Consider the following 18,723-nt stretch of genomic DNA (forward strand, 5'->3'; position numbering starts at 1 on the left):
TAATAGGCTTCCGTACTAGGAAGCGATTGTTAGGCTATGGTTGCCATAGCAACCATCTGAACACTCGAGGGTGCCGATGGTTGTTATTAGCAACCATAGGGTACGATCTAATCACTTAGATGCAGCGATAGCTGCATCTAAGGGGTTAATCGGCCGGATCGGAGCCTTGCTCCGGTCCTGGCCGTTAGGGCACGATGTCAGCTGTGACAAACAGCTGACACCCGCGCCCGTGGCAACCATAGTGGTTGCCGACAGGCTACAAGCCACTTCGATGCATCGATCACGTTGATCGATGCATTGAAGGGGTTAATCGGCTGGATCGGAGCCTAGCTCCGGTCCTGGCCGTTGCAGAGGGGCGTCGGACTGTGATTTCCCGGCGGTGATAACGCTGGCTCAGCTTCTCATCACATACACACGTCATAAAGCTGTGATTGGTCAGTCTGCTTTGACTGACCAATCACAGCGATCGACGGCAGGGGACCGCTGTGAATGGTCCCCTGCCGTCTTACTGTGCCGGTCAACTGTCATAAACAGGTGACGGCACAGTTCTGTCACCTTGTCCTTTGACAGGGTGGCAGTTTTTAGCCAGGACGCGCCGGAACGTCCCTGTGCCTTAAAGCACTTCAATGCAGGACGTATCGGTGCGTCCTGGTGCGTTAAGGGGTTAAAGATGCTCTGTCACCAGATTCTCAAATCCCTATCTCCTATTGCATGTGATCGGCGCTGCAATGTAGAGAACAGTAACGTTTTGTTTTTTTTAAACATTTTTGGCCAAGTTATGACCGATTTTATATTTATGCAAATGAGGTTTTAAATGGACAACTGGGCATTTTTTTTTCTCTTTATGTTCAACTGGGCGTGTATTGTGTTTTTAACTGGGCGTGTTTACGTGTATGACGCTGACCAATCGGTGACCAGTTAGCATCATACACATCTCCATTGATTTACACAGCAGCGATGTGCAGCCACATAAACAGAAATTAACGTTAATCAAGTGTCCTGATAATGAATACATATGAAATCCAGCCAGGACGTCATGTGTATTCAGAATCCTGACACTTCTGACTCTTTTCTGTGAGATTTGCAGCAAGAGAAACAGAATCTCGTTTACCTTCGTAATCTCGCGAGATATCGTTTCCCTTGCTAGAAATCTCACAGAAAAGAGTCAGAAGTGTCAGGATTCTGAGTACACATGACGTCCAGGCTGGATTTCATATGTATTCATTATCAGGACACTTGATTAACATTAATCTCTGTTTATGTGGCTGCACATCGCTGCTGTGTAAATCAATGGAGATGTGTATGATGCTGACTGGTCAGTGATTGGTCAGCATCATACACGTAAACACGCCCAGTTAAAAACACAATACACGCCCAGTTGTCCATTTCAAACCTAATTTCATATATATATATATATATATATATATATATATATATATATATATATATATATATATATATATATATATAAAACAGCTCATAACTTGGCCAAAAATAAACGTTTTTAAAAAAACAAAACGTTACTGTTATCTACATGCAATAGGAGATAGGGATTTGAGAATCTGGTGACAGAGCCTCTTTAATGCAATATCTACATAGGTGCATAGAGGTCCATTTCCAGCAACCATTACTCTAGTGTTCTAATGGTACATTGTGTTTGCTAACTGTGTTAGAAGGCTAATGGATGATTAGAAAACCCTTGTGCAATTATGTTAGCACCGCTGTAAACATTTTTGCTGTTTAGAGGAGCTATAAAACTGACCTTCCTTTTTGCTAGTTGAGAATCTGGAGCATTACATTTGTGGGTTCGATTAAACTCTCCAAATGGCTAGAAAAAGAGAGCTTTCATGTGAAACTCGACAGTCTATTCTTGTTCTTAGAAATGAAGGCTATTCCATGCCAGAAATTGCCAAGAAACTGAAGATTTCCTATAACGGTGTGTACTACTCCCTTCAGAGGACGGCACACACAGGCTCTAACCAGAGTAGAAAGAGAAGTGGGAGGCCCCGCTGCACAACTGAGCAACAAGACAAGTACATTAGAGTCTCTAGTTTGAGAAATAGACGCCTCACAGGTCCTCAACTGGCAGCTTCATTAAATAGTACCCGCAAAACGCCAGTGTCAACGTCTACAGTGAAGAGGCGACTCCGGGATGCTGGCCTTCAGGGCAGAGAGGCAAAGAAAAAGCCATATCTGAGACTGGCTAATAAAAGGAAAAGATTAATATGGGCAAAAGCTCAGACATTGGACAGAGGAAGATTGGAAAAAAGTGTTATGGACAGACGAATCGAAGTTTGAGGTGTTTGGATCACACAGAAGAACATTTGTGAGACGTAGAACAACTGAAAAGATGCTGGAAGAGTGCCTGACGCCATCTGTCAAGCATGGTGGAGGTAATGTAATGGTCTGGGGTATTTTAGTGCTGGTAAAGTGGGAGATTTATACAAGGTAAAAGGGATTTTGAATAAGGAAGGCTATCACTCCATTTTGCAACGCCATGCCATACCCTGTGGACAGCGCTTGATTGGAGCCAATTTCATCCTACAACAGGACAATGACCCAAAGCACCTCCAAATTATGCAAGAACTGTTTAGGGAAGAAGCAGGTAGCTGGTATTCTATCTGTAATGGAGTGGCCAGCACAGTCACCAGATCTCAACCCCATAGAGCAGTTGTGGGAGCAGCTTGACCGTATGGTACGCAAGAAGTGCCCATCAAGCCGATCCAACTTGTGGGAGGGCCTTCTGGAAGCATGGGGTGAAATTTCTCCCGATTACCTCAGCAAATTAACAGCTAGAATGCCAAAGGTCTGCAATGCTGGAATTGCTGCAAATGGAGCGACGAAAGCAAAGTCTGAAGGAGAAAATTATTTCAAATAAAAATCATTATTTCTAACCTTGTCAATGTCTGGACTATATTTTCTAGTCATTTTGCAACTCATTTGATAAATAGAAGTGTGAGTTTTCATGGAAAACACAAAATTGTCTACGTGACCCCAAACTTTTGAACGGTAGTGTATCTCTTAAGATAGATCTAGGATTACACCGGGCAGGTTTACATTTCTGATCTTCCCCCACATTAATGTCAGATTGTGCCCTCGTGTTGTCGTTTCTTTCCTCCTGTAACATATATAAAGTTTTCCATCGTGTTCCATTTTCCTTTGTTATACAAATTTAGTTCCTTAAGTTTCTCTCCTTACACAGGATTACACAATCGTGAAGAAGACATGGGGTGACTGTGTGGCCCCCAGCAGTCATGAGTCAGGAGGGCGGAGCAGGAGCCGGACCCCCATCATAGAGCCCCCTCCTCACTCCTGGATACATGAGAAAAACATTAAGCAGAAGATCCTAGAACTTCTCCACAAGATGACTGAGCTGCTGACTGGAGAGGTGACACTGCTGGGAATGCTGGGAAATTATACAGTATCAGCACTGGAGGAGTCTGGGTAATGATGATCATTGTGTGTGTCAGGTTCCTATAAGGTGTCAGGACGTCGCTGTCTATTTCTCCATGGAGGAGTGGGAGTATGTAGAAGGACAGAAGGATCTGTACAAGGAGGTCTTGATGGAGGACCACCGGCCACGCACATCACAAGGTAAAACTTTATATATATTTTAACCAATTAAATAATACCTGTAATTTGAGGTGACTTTACAGAATAATCTACTATGTGTATACATGAGTAATAACACTATTTCTGGCTATTATATGACTTCTGAATTTCATTTATCCGATTTCCCCGCTGCTATCTCTATTTCTAATTGTCGTTTGTCCCTGAACTCTAGAGGGGGCGCTCACTAGCTGTTATGTCTCCCTTACACAGTGCATACAGGGAAGGGGAGATCCTGCACTTCTGTTAGTAGCACACCCTCAGAAGCAGCACGGAGGATATAGTGTAGCTGTGACTCTAGCACCGGGTGAAGATAATAAAACTTTGGTAGGAGAAGTATCAGCATGTAGTACATTATACAGAAGTAATGAGCAGTGTAGCTGTGACTCCCAGCACTGGAGTGAGAGAGAACACTTACTGGAAGCAGCATGGAGGACATTATACAGCAGTACTGAGCAGTGTAGCTGTGACTCCCAGGACTGGGTGAAAGAACTCTCAATGGAAGCAGCATGGAGGACATAATACAGCAGTAATGAGCAGTGTAGCTGTAACTCCAGCACTGGGGTGAGAGAGAGAAAGCACTTACTGGAAGCAGCATGAAGGACATTATACAGCAGTGTAGCTGTGACTCCCAGGCCTGGGTGAAAGAGAACTCTCAATGGAAGCAGCATGGAGGACATTATACAGTAGTGATGAGCAGTCTAGCTGTGACTCCCAGCACTGGGGTGAGAGAGAGAAAGCACTTACTGGAAGCCGCATGGAGGACATTCTACATCGCTGATGAGCAGTGTAGCTGTCACTCCCAGCACTGGGGTGAGAGAACAATATTTGGAAGCAGCATGGAGGACATAATACAGCAGTGATGAGCAGTGTAGCTGTGACTCCCAGCACTGGTGGGAGAGAGAACACTTACTGGAAGCAGCATGGAAGACGTTATCCAGCAGTGATGAGCAGTGTAGCTATGACTCCCAGCACTGGGGTGGGAGAGCACTTACTGGAAGCAGCATGGAGGACATTATACAGCAGTGATGAGCAGTGTAGCTGTGACTCCCAGCACTGGGGTGAGAGAGAGCATTTACTGGAAGCAGTATGGAGAACATTATACAGTAGAGGGAGGTTATATAACTGGGATCAAGACACTACAATGTTAGATAATAACATGTGAAAATGTAAGGAGTTCATACTCAGTGAGTTTAGTCTAGTGCCGCCAATGGTGAAGACACCACATTCCTTGCGCTACATTTCTTCAGTCCACATTTGTAGTCTATCTTTTATGCCCAAAAAATTGGTCTGAGCTTGTTGTAATATTCCTTTATCCACGTGTGGGACCGTGATGATCAGATCATGGTTGAGGACCATATCAATATCTTTGTCCTTGAGTCACAAGGGAGAGCTTCTCTTAGTATAGTGTGTTAAAGAGGGCGGCACTAAAAACAGCAGTGTGGAGATAATACACAGTTAGCGTTGTCTTTATAGAATATCACACTCCTTCTGACACTCTCACATACTGTAATCAGCTGCCTCTTGTTTTTCACAAACTCCCTCCTCTCAGACCCATTCTTGTAGCACTACGAGTCTCCGCAAGACAAAATGCTAAAAAAACAAACTTACTATATTTCTAATTCTAAAACCCGACTCTCCACAGCTGACTTCAGTTATTTAAACCTTCTACATAAAGTATGTTAAAAAGCCAGCCTATTTACGCAACCTAGTACTTGAATGCAGTGTTCTAGGGCTTTTTACATACTCTCTAAAATATCTAACAGTTCAATTAGTTCAGTAGAGACACAAAATGTCAATTTGGATTGAGAAAAACATCTCCCATCAAACAGTACAGAGTACAGCTGGTTATAGGAGTTGGAGAGCTTGCAGTATAGATCTAAAATCAATCTTATACTGTGGCCACTTGGTCTCCCTCCACAGGTAAGAAAATTACCTTCACCACAATTTACATAATGTGTCTCTCCAATGGGCCAGAGAAAACGAATTTTTTGGAGGTGCTTCTTTAATGAGTTTGCTTGAATAAGAATATCGGATATAGAAGACGTAGCCGCGCCAGTTCCTGGAAAGATTACCTCTTGGAAAAAACTGCCGATATGTGGCCCCAAAAGCCTGATGACCTAGAAAATCGGCTTGGCAATATTATCTACATCTTTGGCCTACTAGAGCGGAGGGAAGATAGAGAACCCTGTACCTTCATTGCACACCGGATTAGGGACATGCTCCCTGATTCGGCCTTGTCTGCGGTCTATGTTTTTGAAAGGGCCCATAGGGTCCCGGCCTATCCACCAACTTCGGATGCACATCTGACCTTCTACTGTCCCGTTCACTTAGCAGCAGAAACCAAGACATAGTTTAACAAGCGGCAAAACATGAGTGAGATGACATCAGATGTCCGCTATGTCCATTTTCTGTGATTGCTCTGCAGAAGATTAAAGCATAATAAGTAAACATTTAGAAACGTGATGTTACTGCAGAATACCTACTCAATGACTTTCCCGGCCAGACTGTGCATTGCCCATGACGATAAAGCCGCCATCTTTACCACACCAATAAGTCCACATGTCCGTACTAGATGTCCCTTAGACTCTGCTCCCTGAATTAGTCCAACGTCAAATCTCTTGTTGATATAATGGGTCCACACTGTCCTCCTGTAGGCCCCGAGACATTATAAATATCGACTGCCCCTATGACAATTAAAATGGAGAAATGGAAATTGATTCCTTCCCTACAGATGAAACCTGTGTAGATCTCTTCGGGTATGTTCACAATTCGGCTTCCCATTCATTTCAATAGGAGGCGGACGCTTCTTTTTCCCCACTAGGTATATCTATATACACTGTACAGCTCTGTAACAATTAGTCTTCTCGTTCCGTCACCCTGTATCGCTGTGAGCGGATAAGAGGACTATAAGACTATATTCACACAACATGAAAAAAAGGTCCGGTAACTGATCAACTGTCAGTTTTTCATGACTGTGTTTTGCATCAATGTGTCTCAAAATTTGAATCCATTTCCCGGCCGTCTGACCATTTTTCACCGCCATTTGTTATCCGGCGGATGGCTGAATTTAATTCGTTAGGGGTTTTTTTTTGTCCCAGCCACCTGAAAACGCCACAGTAACCATGTAGATAGTGACGCAATACTGCTGTAGATAACTACATTGCCCACTGTAGATAGTGCCAGTGCCTGAATAGATAGTGCCCACTGTAAATAGTGCCACAGTTCCCACTGTAGATAGTGCCCACATAGTGCCACACACAGTTCCCATGTCGATAGCGCCACAGTGTCCCCTGTAGGTAGTGCCCATATAATGCCATAGTGCCCAAGTATGTAGTACCACACCCCCTGTATATAGCACCCCTATAGGTAGCACCACACCCCCTGTAGATAGTGCCACCCCCAGCAGATAGCACCATCCTCCCAGCAGATAGCGCCACCCTCTGCAGATAGCACTTCCCCTTTCAGATAACGCCACTTCCCCTATAGATAGTGCCACTCCCCCCTTAGATAGCAGCACACCCCCTATAAATGCCTCCCCTTCCTGTAAATAGCACCACTGTAGCTCCCCAGCCAGATGGATTCCACTCCTAGAGGGAGCCCCGGGGGTCTCTGTCCATATATAGACCGTGACACTATGGGTTAACTCTAAAAGCGGAATCCCCTGCCTGAGCGTTGGCAACGCTGTGGCTGGGGATTCCGCTCCAGGAGTAGCTTCTGATGTCACTGTCCATATATGGATTGCGACGCCCCTGGCGTCACTATCCATATATGGACAGTGACGTCAGCGGCTCCCTAGGAGCTGAATCCCCGGTGTCACATCGCTCTGTGCCAGGGATTCCACTCCTAGAGAGAGCCCCTGATGTCCGTATCCAAATGGACAGTGACTTCAACGGCTCTCCCTAGAAGTGGAATCCCTGGCACAATGCGATCAGACACCGGGGATTCCGTTCCTGATGGGAGCTTATGTGGCGCTATCTACAGAGGGAAGAGGGGTTCGATGCTATCTACAGGGGGGGCACTATTTACAGCTGGGATGGAGAGCCGTCGGGGGCTATCTCTAGGAGGGGACTCCTTGATTAGAGTGCTAGCTGGGGATTACGCTCCTAAAGGGAGCTTAGGTGGCGCTATCTACAGTGGGGGGTGTATTCTGGGGCTCTTATAGCCCCAGCAAACATGATTGCAGCTCTGCTCACAAGGAAGCAACACTGCACTCATTAAACCCCATTCCAGGCTGCCAACGTTTATATATGTGACAACTTCACGGGGCATCAGCAGTTGGAACGTATATAGCCGCATGGCAGGCGTGAAGGGGTTAATAACCTTAATCGCATGCCAAGGGGTGGAAGTGCGGGGATTTCTGTGCATGGCTCTCATACGCCATACTGGTTAAATCAAGATGTTTGGAAAAAGTTTCCATTTTCTTATTTACATATAATGAACATGTCATTTACATATCTATCTATCTTCTGTGCTTTCCACAATTCCAAAACGTTTCCTTCTTGGCGTTACAATATCAATGTTGAGGACTTTAGTTTGGACCAGTTTTATGTTCATTTTGTTGGGTTTTTTTTACATCGCTTCTGGGGAAAACGGGAAAAGGTTTTGTGTTTTTTTTTTTTAATGAATGAATATAAATTATATATATATTTATTAAGGGATTATGTCACCAGAAATTGCCCTATGAAAGCAGGAGAACAGTAAGATGAGGAGGTGACGCTCTCATTGCTCCAAACTGCTCATTTACATATTACAAATAAACTTCTATATTCAGGTGAGGCTCCACTGTCTTACTGCGCTGCTGCTTTTATAGGGCAATTTCTGGGGACAGAATCCCTTTAACAGTTTTTATTGTGCGCTTTCATGATCTACTCCAATACTAATGAATTACAATTATTCCCCCTCCTCCTCGCACATAGAAAATCACCAATGACGCAGGTTTTCCCACACATTTGCTTTTTTGGCCTAATTTGATTGAAAAAAATGCCCAAAAATAATAATTGAAATCAATGTCCTCTGTCACTTACAAGATCAGGTAAAGGGGAGAGGACTTATATTTTCTGCTTCCATGTTGTTTTCTGTCCGTGCCCTGATGGAGGTTCACAGAAAAATAAATTACTAGGAAGTGTCATTCTGTTTGTTCCACCACGGTTGTAGAGCGGTATTTTCATCACATTTATATCATAACAGGATATTCCATACATGTCTGATAGATGCCTCCTATGGGAACCACATCTAATATAGAGAAGATGGGGGCCCCGTCCTGCCTGGTGAGGTGGTTGCTGAATCCTAGCAGAGAATGAATGTAGAATGTAGAGGGGGCCACGCTCGTCTGTTTCTTTTACACCCATAGAAGTGAATAGAACGAGTCGTACATGTGTGACCACCTCTTTATTTATTCTCTGCCTGGACCGGTCACCAGCAGCCCCCTCATTCACATAGGTATGGGTCCCCCCTCGTCCACATAGGTACTGGTCCCCCCTCGTCCACATAGGTACGGGTCACCCCTCGTCCACAAAGGTACTGGTCACCCCTCTGGGACCCGTACCACTCTTCAACCAGACATTTATGATACATGTCGGTGCTGGTCATGCCCCTTTATTCCATGTGGGGGAGGCTCGGAGAACCAGTTTCTCTCAGTGAGAAGTGAGGTTCTGTATTTCACACATGACTTCGAACCCTTGTATGATTCTCTCCTCTTCTCATAAAGACACCTGCAGTACTACAACCTCCAGTGGATCCATGTTCTCATCCAGAACATTCCTCCTGAATGATACAACAACGATGGACAAGGACAGCAATGTAATGACCACAAGAATATTAAACTTCACCCTGGAGATCATCTACCTGCTGAGCGGAGAGGTAAACGTTTCTATATTTCTATGTTCTTTATTGTATTATGTAACAAGTCACACATAAGAGAAAGAAGCCAGTATCCTGTATACCATCTACGAGACCCTCCAAGTGACGGGAAGAAGTGAAGATCAGCCAGCAATATGGTCAGTTATGTGTCATGGTGATAGTAATGTAGAGTAATGAGAATGGTAAGTAGTCACGTTGTAACCAGGAGGAGAAGGACCAGGAGGAGAAGAACCACAGGAACCAGGAAGAATCACATGGCCTGAGTCTGTCCTGGAGATGGGGATTTCTACCACTAGTCTGACATCTATATAGAAACATAGAAGATGACGGCAGGAGGAGAACACATGGTCCATCTAGTTGACATTTATATTATTTCCTTCTTATTTTTCTCTTAGGATAGATTTAGGATTACATCGGGCAGGTTTACATTTGTGATCTTCCCCCACATTAATGTCAGATTGTGCCCTCGTGTTTTTTTCTTTCCTCCTGTAATATATAAAGTTTTGCATCACGTCCCATTTTCCTTTGTTATAGAAATGAAGTTATATAAGTGTCTCACCCCATACACAGGATTACACAATAGTGAAGAAGACATGGGGTGACTCTGTGGCCCCCAGCAGTCATGAGTTAGGAGGATGGAGCCGGAGCCCCATCATAGAGCCCCCTCCTCACTCCCGGATACATGAGAAGAACAATAAGCAGGAGAACCTACAACTTCTCCACAAGATGACTGAGCTGCTGACTGGAGAGGTGACACTACTGGGAATGCTGGGAAATTATACAGTATTGGCACTGGAGGAGTCTGGGTAATGACTGTATCATTGTGTGTGTCAGGTGCCTATAAGGTGTCAGGACGTCGCTGTCTATTTCTCCATGGAGGAGTGGGAGTATGTAGAAGGACACAAAGATCTGTACAAGGAGGTCATGATGGAAAACTACCGACCTCTCACATCACGAGGTAAACGATGTATGTAAATTTCTCACTTTAGGCTCCATGACCGCAACACAGGAGGTTGGTGCTCCGCCTCTAATAGGGATATGAACTGACAGGAGGTTAAATAGCACCCCCCCCCCCTCCTCTGCCCGGTTCTGCTGTCTCCCGGATCACTAATCCTGCCTTTGGTCTCCTGCGCTTTTGGTAAGGTGAGACATCAGGTGTTAGCTTTGGTTCTTCCCTATTACCTGGCTTTGCTCCTCCCCCCCCCCCGACTCCGGCATTACGGGAACGTGTTGCTAGCTGGAGAGAGGATGTCTTCCTTCCAACAGCTCCTCCGGCATGTGTTCCATGTGGAGCGCATGCAACGTCCGTTCCGGTTGCCTATGGCGCTTTTCCGGACTCGTGACGACATGCTTCCGGTAACGAGTGACTTCGCGCTGTGCAATGACGGCACCCAGCGACTTAGTCCTTGCTTCCTACGTTTCTTCCCATATGGCCTTAGTGAGGTTATGTTCACATGACCGTGATAAAAAAAAAAGGCAGTTAAAAACTGATCAACTGTCAGATTTTCATGGCTGTTTTGCATTAGTGTGTCCCCGAATTCTCATCTGGTTTCCAGCCATCTGACCATTTATAATGACCATTGGGCATCTGTTTGCCATCCGTTTTTGACAGCCGTTTATAAAATGGATAAACTTCATTTGTCAGGATCTTTTTTCCCAACCCCCTGAAAACACCACAGTGCCCATGTACATAGTACCGCAGTGCCCACATATAAAGTGTCCATGTATACAGTGCCACACACCACAACCCCTGTAAATAGCGCCTCTAGGGACTCCCTTTTAGAGTGGATTTCCCGGCCAGAGCATTGCCGACAATCTGGCCAAGGATTCCACTCCCAGAGAAGCCCCCTGACCTCCACGAGCAGAATCCCGGGACGATGCATTTCCGACGCTCTGGCTAGGTATTTTGGCATCTCAAAGTCCCTAGTGTCCATATATGGACAGTGACGTCAGGGGCTCCCTCTAGGAGCAGAATCCCTGGCCAGAGTATTGCTATCGCTCTAGCCGGGGAGTATCCGTCATCTTACTCATCGACATCCGTGCTGTCCCAGGTGGAGTAGTCGCTCAGAAGGCAGTGGATCAGCCTGTGGAAGTCCTGGACGGACAGACTCTCTCTTTGCAGGTTTAGGTGATTCCTTGAAAACATATAGAGTCATTTAAACAGTTCATAAGACGCCAGGCCTCCTGGATTGCTCCAACAGTGTTAACCCCAGGAAATAGTCCATAAAGTACAGAGTGGTACGACAGTCTGTTTCTGGGAACTGAGTAGTCTAGTTTGTGTTCCGAGCTTTTCAACAGAACCTGTGCAAAGGGGCACTGCCATGAAATGTGCAAAGATGTTTCCTCTGTGAAGGGGTACCTGGGGCATTACTGGCTCTTGCACAGGTTGTGGGCATGCATGAATGGCCTAAGAGGCAATCCTCCCTGGATGGCTATCCATGAAATGTCCTTGTGCCCGTTGGTCAACCTGCCAGGTGACACGTTAGTCCAAACAGTCTCTGACGTGTCGGCATGAAGCCCTGCAACAGATTCTGGCAAGTCCTTTGCTCTGATTTGCTTGTGGATCGTCTTAGGTTTCCACAAGTCGGGCTTAACCTGTTAGTGACCGCCAATACGCCTTTTAACGGCGGCCACTAGCTGGCTTTATTTTGATGCATATGCCTTTTTACGGCACTGCCTCAGGATGAGTAAACAGAGCAGGGAGCCATCAAATCTCCCTGCTCTCGGCTGCCAGAGGCAGCTGAGGACTGGGGGCGTCCCTGCTCTGCCGTGTGAGATCGATATTAGTATCGATCTCACATGTTTAACCCCTCAGATGCGGTGCGCAATAGCGAGCACCGCATCTGAGTGGTTTTGGAGAGGGGGAGGGAGCTCCCTCTCCCACCGACACCCGGCGATACGATCGCCGAGTGTCAGTGTCTTCTATGGCAGCCGGGGGCCTAATAAAGGCCCCCAGGTCTGCCTGTCATGAATGCCTGCTAGATCATGCCTCTGGCATGACCTAGCAGATGCCTGTCTGTTTTAAATGGACAGGCAGTAATACACTGCAATACAAAAGTATTACAGTGTATTACAATAGCGATCGGAGAATCGCATAGTGAAGTCCCCTAGTGGGACTAGTAAAAAAAAAGTTAAATAAAGTTAATTAAAAAAAAAAAATGGAAAAAAAATGAAAAACCCAGCTTTTCCCCTTACAAACTGCTTTACTATTAAAAAACCAAAATAAATTTAAAAAGTCACGCATATTTGGTATCGCCGCGTCCGTAACGACCCCCACTATAAATGTATTACATTATTTAACCCGCACGGTGAACGCCGTAAAAAAATTAATAAAAAACTATGGAAAAATTGCTGTTTTCTGTGAATCCTGACTTAAAAAAAATGTTATAAAAAGTGATCAAAAAGTCGCATCTACTCCAAAATGGTAGCAATAAAAACTACAAGTCTTCCCGCAAAAAAAAAGCCCTCTTACAACTGCATCGGCGAGAAAAAAAAAAACGTTACAGCTCTTCAAACATGGAGACAAAAAAACAAATAATTTTGAAAAAAAAGCGTTTTTCCTGTGTAAAAGTAGTAAAACATACAAAATCTATACAAATTTGGTATCGTTGCAATCGTAACAACCCGCTCAATAAACTTATTGTGTCATTTATATCACACGGTAAATGGCGTAGATTTAAGACGCGAAAAAGCGTGGCGAAATTTCAGGGTTTTTTCTATTCCCCCCCCAAAAAAAAGTTAATAAAAGTTAATCCATAAATAATATGTACCTCAAAATGGTGCTATTAAAAAATACAACTTGTCCCGCAAAAAACAAGACCTTATACAGCTATGTCGACGCAAAAATAAAAGAGTTATAGCTCTTGGAATGCGACGATGGAAAAACGTAAAAAATGGCTTGGTCATTAAGGTTTAAAATAGGCTGGTCATTAAGGGGTTAAGACCCTCCAGTTGATGCTCCCTCACAAACCGGACAACATCTCCATAGAACCAGGGAGCGTGCCAGTTGTAAGGGAAGGAGCTGTCCCACTTGTCCCAGCCAAAACCTGGCAAGAGGAGAAGGAGAAAACAACGGGACATGGGCTTTCACGCAGATCCGTTTGTATGTGACTGTGTTCGTAGGATTCTAAGGACAGCAAAGGCAATCTGTAGCAGAGTGGGGATGTTGGGTATACCCTTCCCACCTTTGCAGGGCTCCTTGTACATAACAGTCCACTTTACTTTGTTCATTTTCGAGCCCCAGATGAAGTGAAAAACAGTCCTGGTAATTGCCCTCGAGACAGTGGATAGAGGGGGCCATGCCTGCGCAGTGTATTGTAGCACGGGCAAGACTTCGTTACGCAGGACCAGTGCTTTTCCCTCAGTAGTGAGTTGTCTGAGCCTCCACAGTCCGATTCTCTGATTGACTTTGGCCAAGCATTCTTCTCAGAACTTTAAGGCTGCACCTTCCTTCCCGAAACAGACTTCTAGAATTTTGATGAAGTCCGGCTTGATGGTAAATATGAAGGGGGCAGAAGACCGGTTCCAGTTCCCAAAGAGCATATCTTCTGACTTCCCACAGTTGACCTTTGCCCCTGAAGCCTGTCCGAACTCCTCGCAGGTCCGGACGAGTGCAGTCCCCGAGCGCTGGTCAGCGCAGGTGACTGTCACATCATCCATGTACAGCGAGCACTTGGCCTCAAAGAGTCCTCGACCTGGTGTGGTGATCCCTCTGATCTCTCCATTCTGCCAGATAGACTCTGCGAAGAGCTCTATAACACAAACAAATAGGAGAGGTGAAAGAGGATAGTCTTGTCTAACCCCCGACAGGACAGGAAACATGTCAGTCTTCCAGCCGTTCACCAACACCGTGCTATAAATATCAGAATACATCAGTTTAACATACAAACAGAACATCCTGCCAAGCCCCAGCCTACGCAGAGCCCTGCCCATGAATTTGTGAGAGACCCGGTCAAAAGCCTTCTCCTAATCAAGACTGACCAGGGCCACGTGTGTACGGCGGCTATGCATGTAATGCACCGTATCTCTCAAGAGGGCAAGAGTGTCGGCCACCCTATGGCAAGGAATGCTGCAGGTTTGGTCCGATCCGATGATCCGTCCGATGACCACCTTCAGTCTGTTAGCTTGTAGTTCATGTTCAGGAGAGAGATGGGACGCCAGTTTTTCAGGTCACTTCTCTCCCCCTGTCACTTATACAAGATCGTGATCATGCCTCCCCTCAATGATGGGGGCATTCTGCCCTCCACCATCTCCCCATGGAGCGCCAGCAGGTCGAGACAGATCAGGTCTCCCAGCGCTACATAGAGCTCTGCTGGGAGACAGACATTGCCCGGCGTCCTGCCGGGTCTGAAGGATTTAGCAGCAGAGAGCGGCTCCTCCACCGTCAGAGGGACATCCATAGCCTCCGTACCTGCAAGATCAAGATGGTTAATGATACCTGACAGGAATTTATTGTCCGCTTCGGGGAGTAGAAGCTGTAGTAGTAGTCTGTGACGACCCCATCGCCACCTTCTTCCCAGAATGCAGATTTCTGGTCTCATCTCGGAGTTCCTTCAGGGGTGTGTGGCCGGTATGGAGTTTCCTGGAAAAGAACGAGTTACTTTTCTCACCCTTCTCCAAGTTCTCCATTTGGAACGAAAGACAATTTGCTTGGATTCCTCCTCAAAGTGCATTTTTAGGTTCTTTTTGGCCTCCTCCAGCTCCTCCCTGACATTCCAGCCACATTGAAGGAGGTCTTGCAGGGATCGAAACTGATTCTGCATCTCCCTGAAGTCTCTCTTCCTCTCACACGCTTGTTGACGACTTTTTGCCTGAAAGAAACAGCATTTTTAACGTATTCCCACCAGTCACAGGTTTGGTTAACTAAATCTTTGTCATTCCGAAAAAACAATATAGGCGTTCCTAAGTTCCGCTAGTACTTCCTCTCTTTCCAGCTGGGCGCAATTCAGCTTCCAAGAGCCAAGGCCAGTGGGGAAACCGTGAAAGATGGCACATTGGAAGAGCATGGCCCTGTGGTCAGAGAAGAAGTAGCGTAGAGTGCCCATGCTGCTTAACTGCCCGGGAGGTGAACACAGTCATTCTGAAACCGAAGTGAACCATCGGGCCGGCTCCATGAATAGTTTACAGTGCCGTTCCCCATGGAGCCCACAACATCCTGCAAGGATGCTTCTGTCACCATCTCGATAAGCAGTTTGGATCTGACATACAGTTTGCTTGACGTGCCGGAACTTTTTCCATGCTCTTCGATTGGGCAGTTGAAGTCCCCGGCCATTACCACTGCCCTAGTAGTGGCGAGCTGGGTCCGCAGGGTCCAGAATAGCTCCAGGCACTCGGCCTTCATAGGGGGAGCGTACAAGTTGATTAACCTAATCAGCTCTCCTGCCCATGAACAGTCTATGACCAACAAGCGGCCGCAGACGAGCTCCTGGACAGAGTCAACTGTGAACATGCTTCCCCTAATCAGGATGGCAGCCCCTGCAGACTTAGTCTCCCCCACCAGACCAATAGCGTGGGCCATGTGTCCACTGCCTGGCCAGATGGTTGTATGACCTGGAAGAGGGGAGAGTACATTCCTGCAGCATAAAAACATCACTCGACTGTTTGGAAAAAAAGGATAGCACCATCTGACATCTAACACTCTGCACATTGAGGCTAAAGATGTTAAGTTTAGCAGCCATGAAGGAGAATAAAGAAGGTTAGTGCAAACAATACACCTTAGTTACCACTCCTGTCGAGCGGGTCCTCCTCGCTGGAGCCTGGCAGGTCAGAAGATCCTGCAGGCTCTCTGCCATGAACTGTTCCAAGATTGCAGTCACTTGGATGTCTGTCGTGAAGTCGATGACCTCCGGATCAGCCACAAGCTCCTCCACCATCTGCTCCATTTCCTCCTGCTGTGCAAGGGGATCTTCACAGATTTGCACGACCTTTCTCTTTGAGGTGTCAGCAGCTGGGCTGTTCCTCACATCTCTCTTCCTCTGGAGGGCACTTGAAGAGACAAGAGGGGGAAAATCCTCCAAGGAAAGGAATCCAGCAGCTGGAGGGGAAGATATTAATGCTGTTGGAGCTGGGGACAAAGGAGGCTGGGTTGGGAGGGGGGCAGGTGACAGGACCACTGAGGTAGGTGGGTAGGAGAAGGTGAGAGCCTAAGTGTGGGTGATGGGAAGGGTAGGGCAGGCAGGGCGAGGGGGGAAGGAACGGTCGTCTTACCATCCTTCCTCTTCCCGGTCTTCTATGCTGCTGGAGGTTTGGCTGGGGCGGAGTTCCCTCAAGCCGGAGCTTTCGATGCTAAAGATGCTCAGGATCTTTCCCTCTTCTGGTAGTCCTAGGAATGGTCTTGTCCGCAGAGGTTAAACATGGTCTGTTTAGGGCAGTCTTTGGTCTCGTGTCCTGTTACACGGCAGTTCTTGCAGGCACCCCCCTTGCAGTCCTTAATCGAGTGATCGTTCTTGCTGCATCTCCTGCATACCTGCAGCATGTCTGGGTAGAAGATGAGGCCTTAGGAGTTGCGCAACGAGAATGACTGGGGCAGGTGCTAGAGGCCATCTTCCGAGCTTGAGTCCTTGTTCAGTCGGACGATCACCGACCACTTGCCAGTCCAAAAGCCGTCTGTTCAGGATGTGGACGGGTTCCCTCACCAGTGCAGAACCGCCTCAGGAGGGTGGCGGTGCCTTTGCCGGGGGTGTGTCGGTTCCGCATTGAAACAGTCACCCGCCTTTCCTCTCTTTGGACAGTGCAGTTGCCCACAAAGCAAGAGAAAGGGGATACTGGTCTCGCCGCTTTCACCATCTCCCAGTACCTTCTGCAAATGTTGATAGATGCAAAGGTTGCAAAGAAGATCTCCATCATGAAGGCTTGAATGCTCATGGTTTCAGGGTTAGCGACGCCGTAATCCAAGAGCATCTGCTGGCAAAACTTCTCCCATCCACTTCCTTCATCCAGGGCTCCAGGGTTGGGGTGGCCTGATTCGGCTTCCTGGTGGTCTGTTGGCTTGAGGAGTTTTCAGGAGGAGATGTCTTGGCCTGGGTCTGCTGGCCTGGCCCATCAGCCTTCTTCTGGGTGGCAAGGTTGCTGGTTGAGGCCACGGCTTCTTCCAGCTGTTCTTGGGGGAGGGTCTTCCCTAGCTCTTTTCCGGAAGGGGGTGGGTCTATGCAAATCTCCTTGCTGGCCAAGTTTCTTCCATGGAGTTTTCTTCTGCCGCAGGTCCATGTCAAGCTCTTCTTCCTCTGCGGCACAGCTTCCTGGAAGATCCCCCTTCAGCGGCGATTACTCTCCGAAGTCTCTGTTGCAGTTTTCCTTCTTTCCCGGCAGCAATCTCTCCGAGCTTCTTCCCCGATGACGTCTTCCTTCTGGATAGTTGTCGTCGATGGTTCTTCTCCACAGTTCGTTGCCGGCTTCCTCTGGAACACTCTTTTAACGCTGAGCTAAGTGAATCTAGCCCCTAGTAGTGCTCAGAGTTTAGACCCTTATAAGGACTGATAAGAACAGGTAAAACGCTTGATCTTAGCCAAAAGGCCGAGAAGCAATGACAACCCATCGCGAGGGCGCCGATGAGGTGACAGATGGATCCTCCTCCTGTTAAACTTCATAACCACTACCAGCACTGGTCAGTAACTGTACATCCTTGGGAGAGGTCACCACCCGCACCAGGACATACAGTTACTGAACCGCTCCCAGTGCTCAATTTCCTAACGGACAGGGTCCGGAAACCGGGAACTCAGCTGTCCCCGACAGCTGACACTCCCCTGTCACCGGAAATGTACCCATCATGGCGGTCCAATGCCGGGATCGATGTGATCGGTGCATCTGTACAGATCCACCGATCACATTGTGTTTACGTCTAAAACCGTTCCCAGTACTTGTAATGTCCCGCCGCTGCCCATTGTCCTACATGTGCGACAATTGACGAATAGCAGTGGTCCATTGCCGGCGCAGTTCCCAAAATCCACTAGGTGCTTCTTGGATTCTGAGGCCGGTGCTTCAGTCCATTACCACACTAGGGCTACATGTGGGATATTTCTAAAAACTTCAGAATCTGGGCTATAAGTAGAGTTGCGTTTCTCTAGGAAAAAATTCTGTAACAGAAAAAAATTAATTACAAATGAATTTCGGGAAAAAAAGAATAATTTGTAAATTTAACTTCTACTTGGCTTTAATTCCTGTGAAACGCCTAAAGGGTTAAGAAAATTTCTAAAGTCTGTTTTGAATACTTTGGATAGTGCAGTTTATAAAATAGGGTGACTTATGAGGAGTTTC

The 18,723-nt window shown here is 46.6% G+C and overlaps 1 protein-coding gene and 1 pseudogene across 1 annotated transcript in view; one reads left to right on the forward strand and one right to left on the reverse strand.

The window, feature by feature from the left end:
- The window catches only part of LOC142664824 (uncharacterized), a 41,862-nt gene that overhangs the window by 19,310 nt on the left and 3,829 nt on the right, over nt 1-18,723 (forward strand). Inside the window, exons 3-7 of the mRNA XM_075844180.1 lie at nt 3,203-3,388; nt 3,471-3,594; nt 9,320-9,471; nt 10,042-10,221; nt 10,306-10,429. Coding sequence (XP_075700295.1) covers nt 3,203-3,388; nt 3,471-3,594; nt 9,320-9,471; nt 10,042-10,221; nt 10,306-10,429 — 766 coding nt within the window. The remainder of the gene's footprint in view (nt 1-3,202; nt 3,389-3,470; nt 3,595-9,319; nt 9,472-10,041; nt 10,222-10,305; nt 10,430-18,723) is intronic.
- LOC142722400 (U2 spliceosomal RNA) lies at nt 17,910-17,994 on the reverse strand (annotated as a pseudogene).

The sequence above is a fragment of the Rhinoderma darwinii genome, chromosome 1 (genome assembly GCF_050947455.1).
Source record: "Rhinoderma darwinii isolate aRhiDar2 chromosome 1, aRhiDar2.hap1, whole genome shotgun sequence".
NCBI classification, from domain to species: domain Eukaryota; kingdom Metazoa; phylum Chordata; class Amphibia; order Anura; family Rhinodermatidae; genus Rhinoderma; species Rhinoderma darwinii.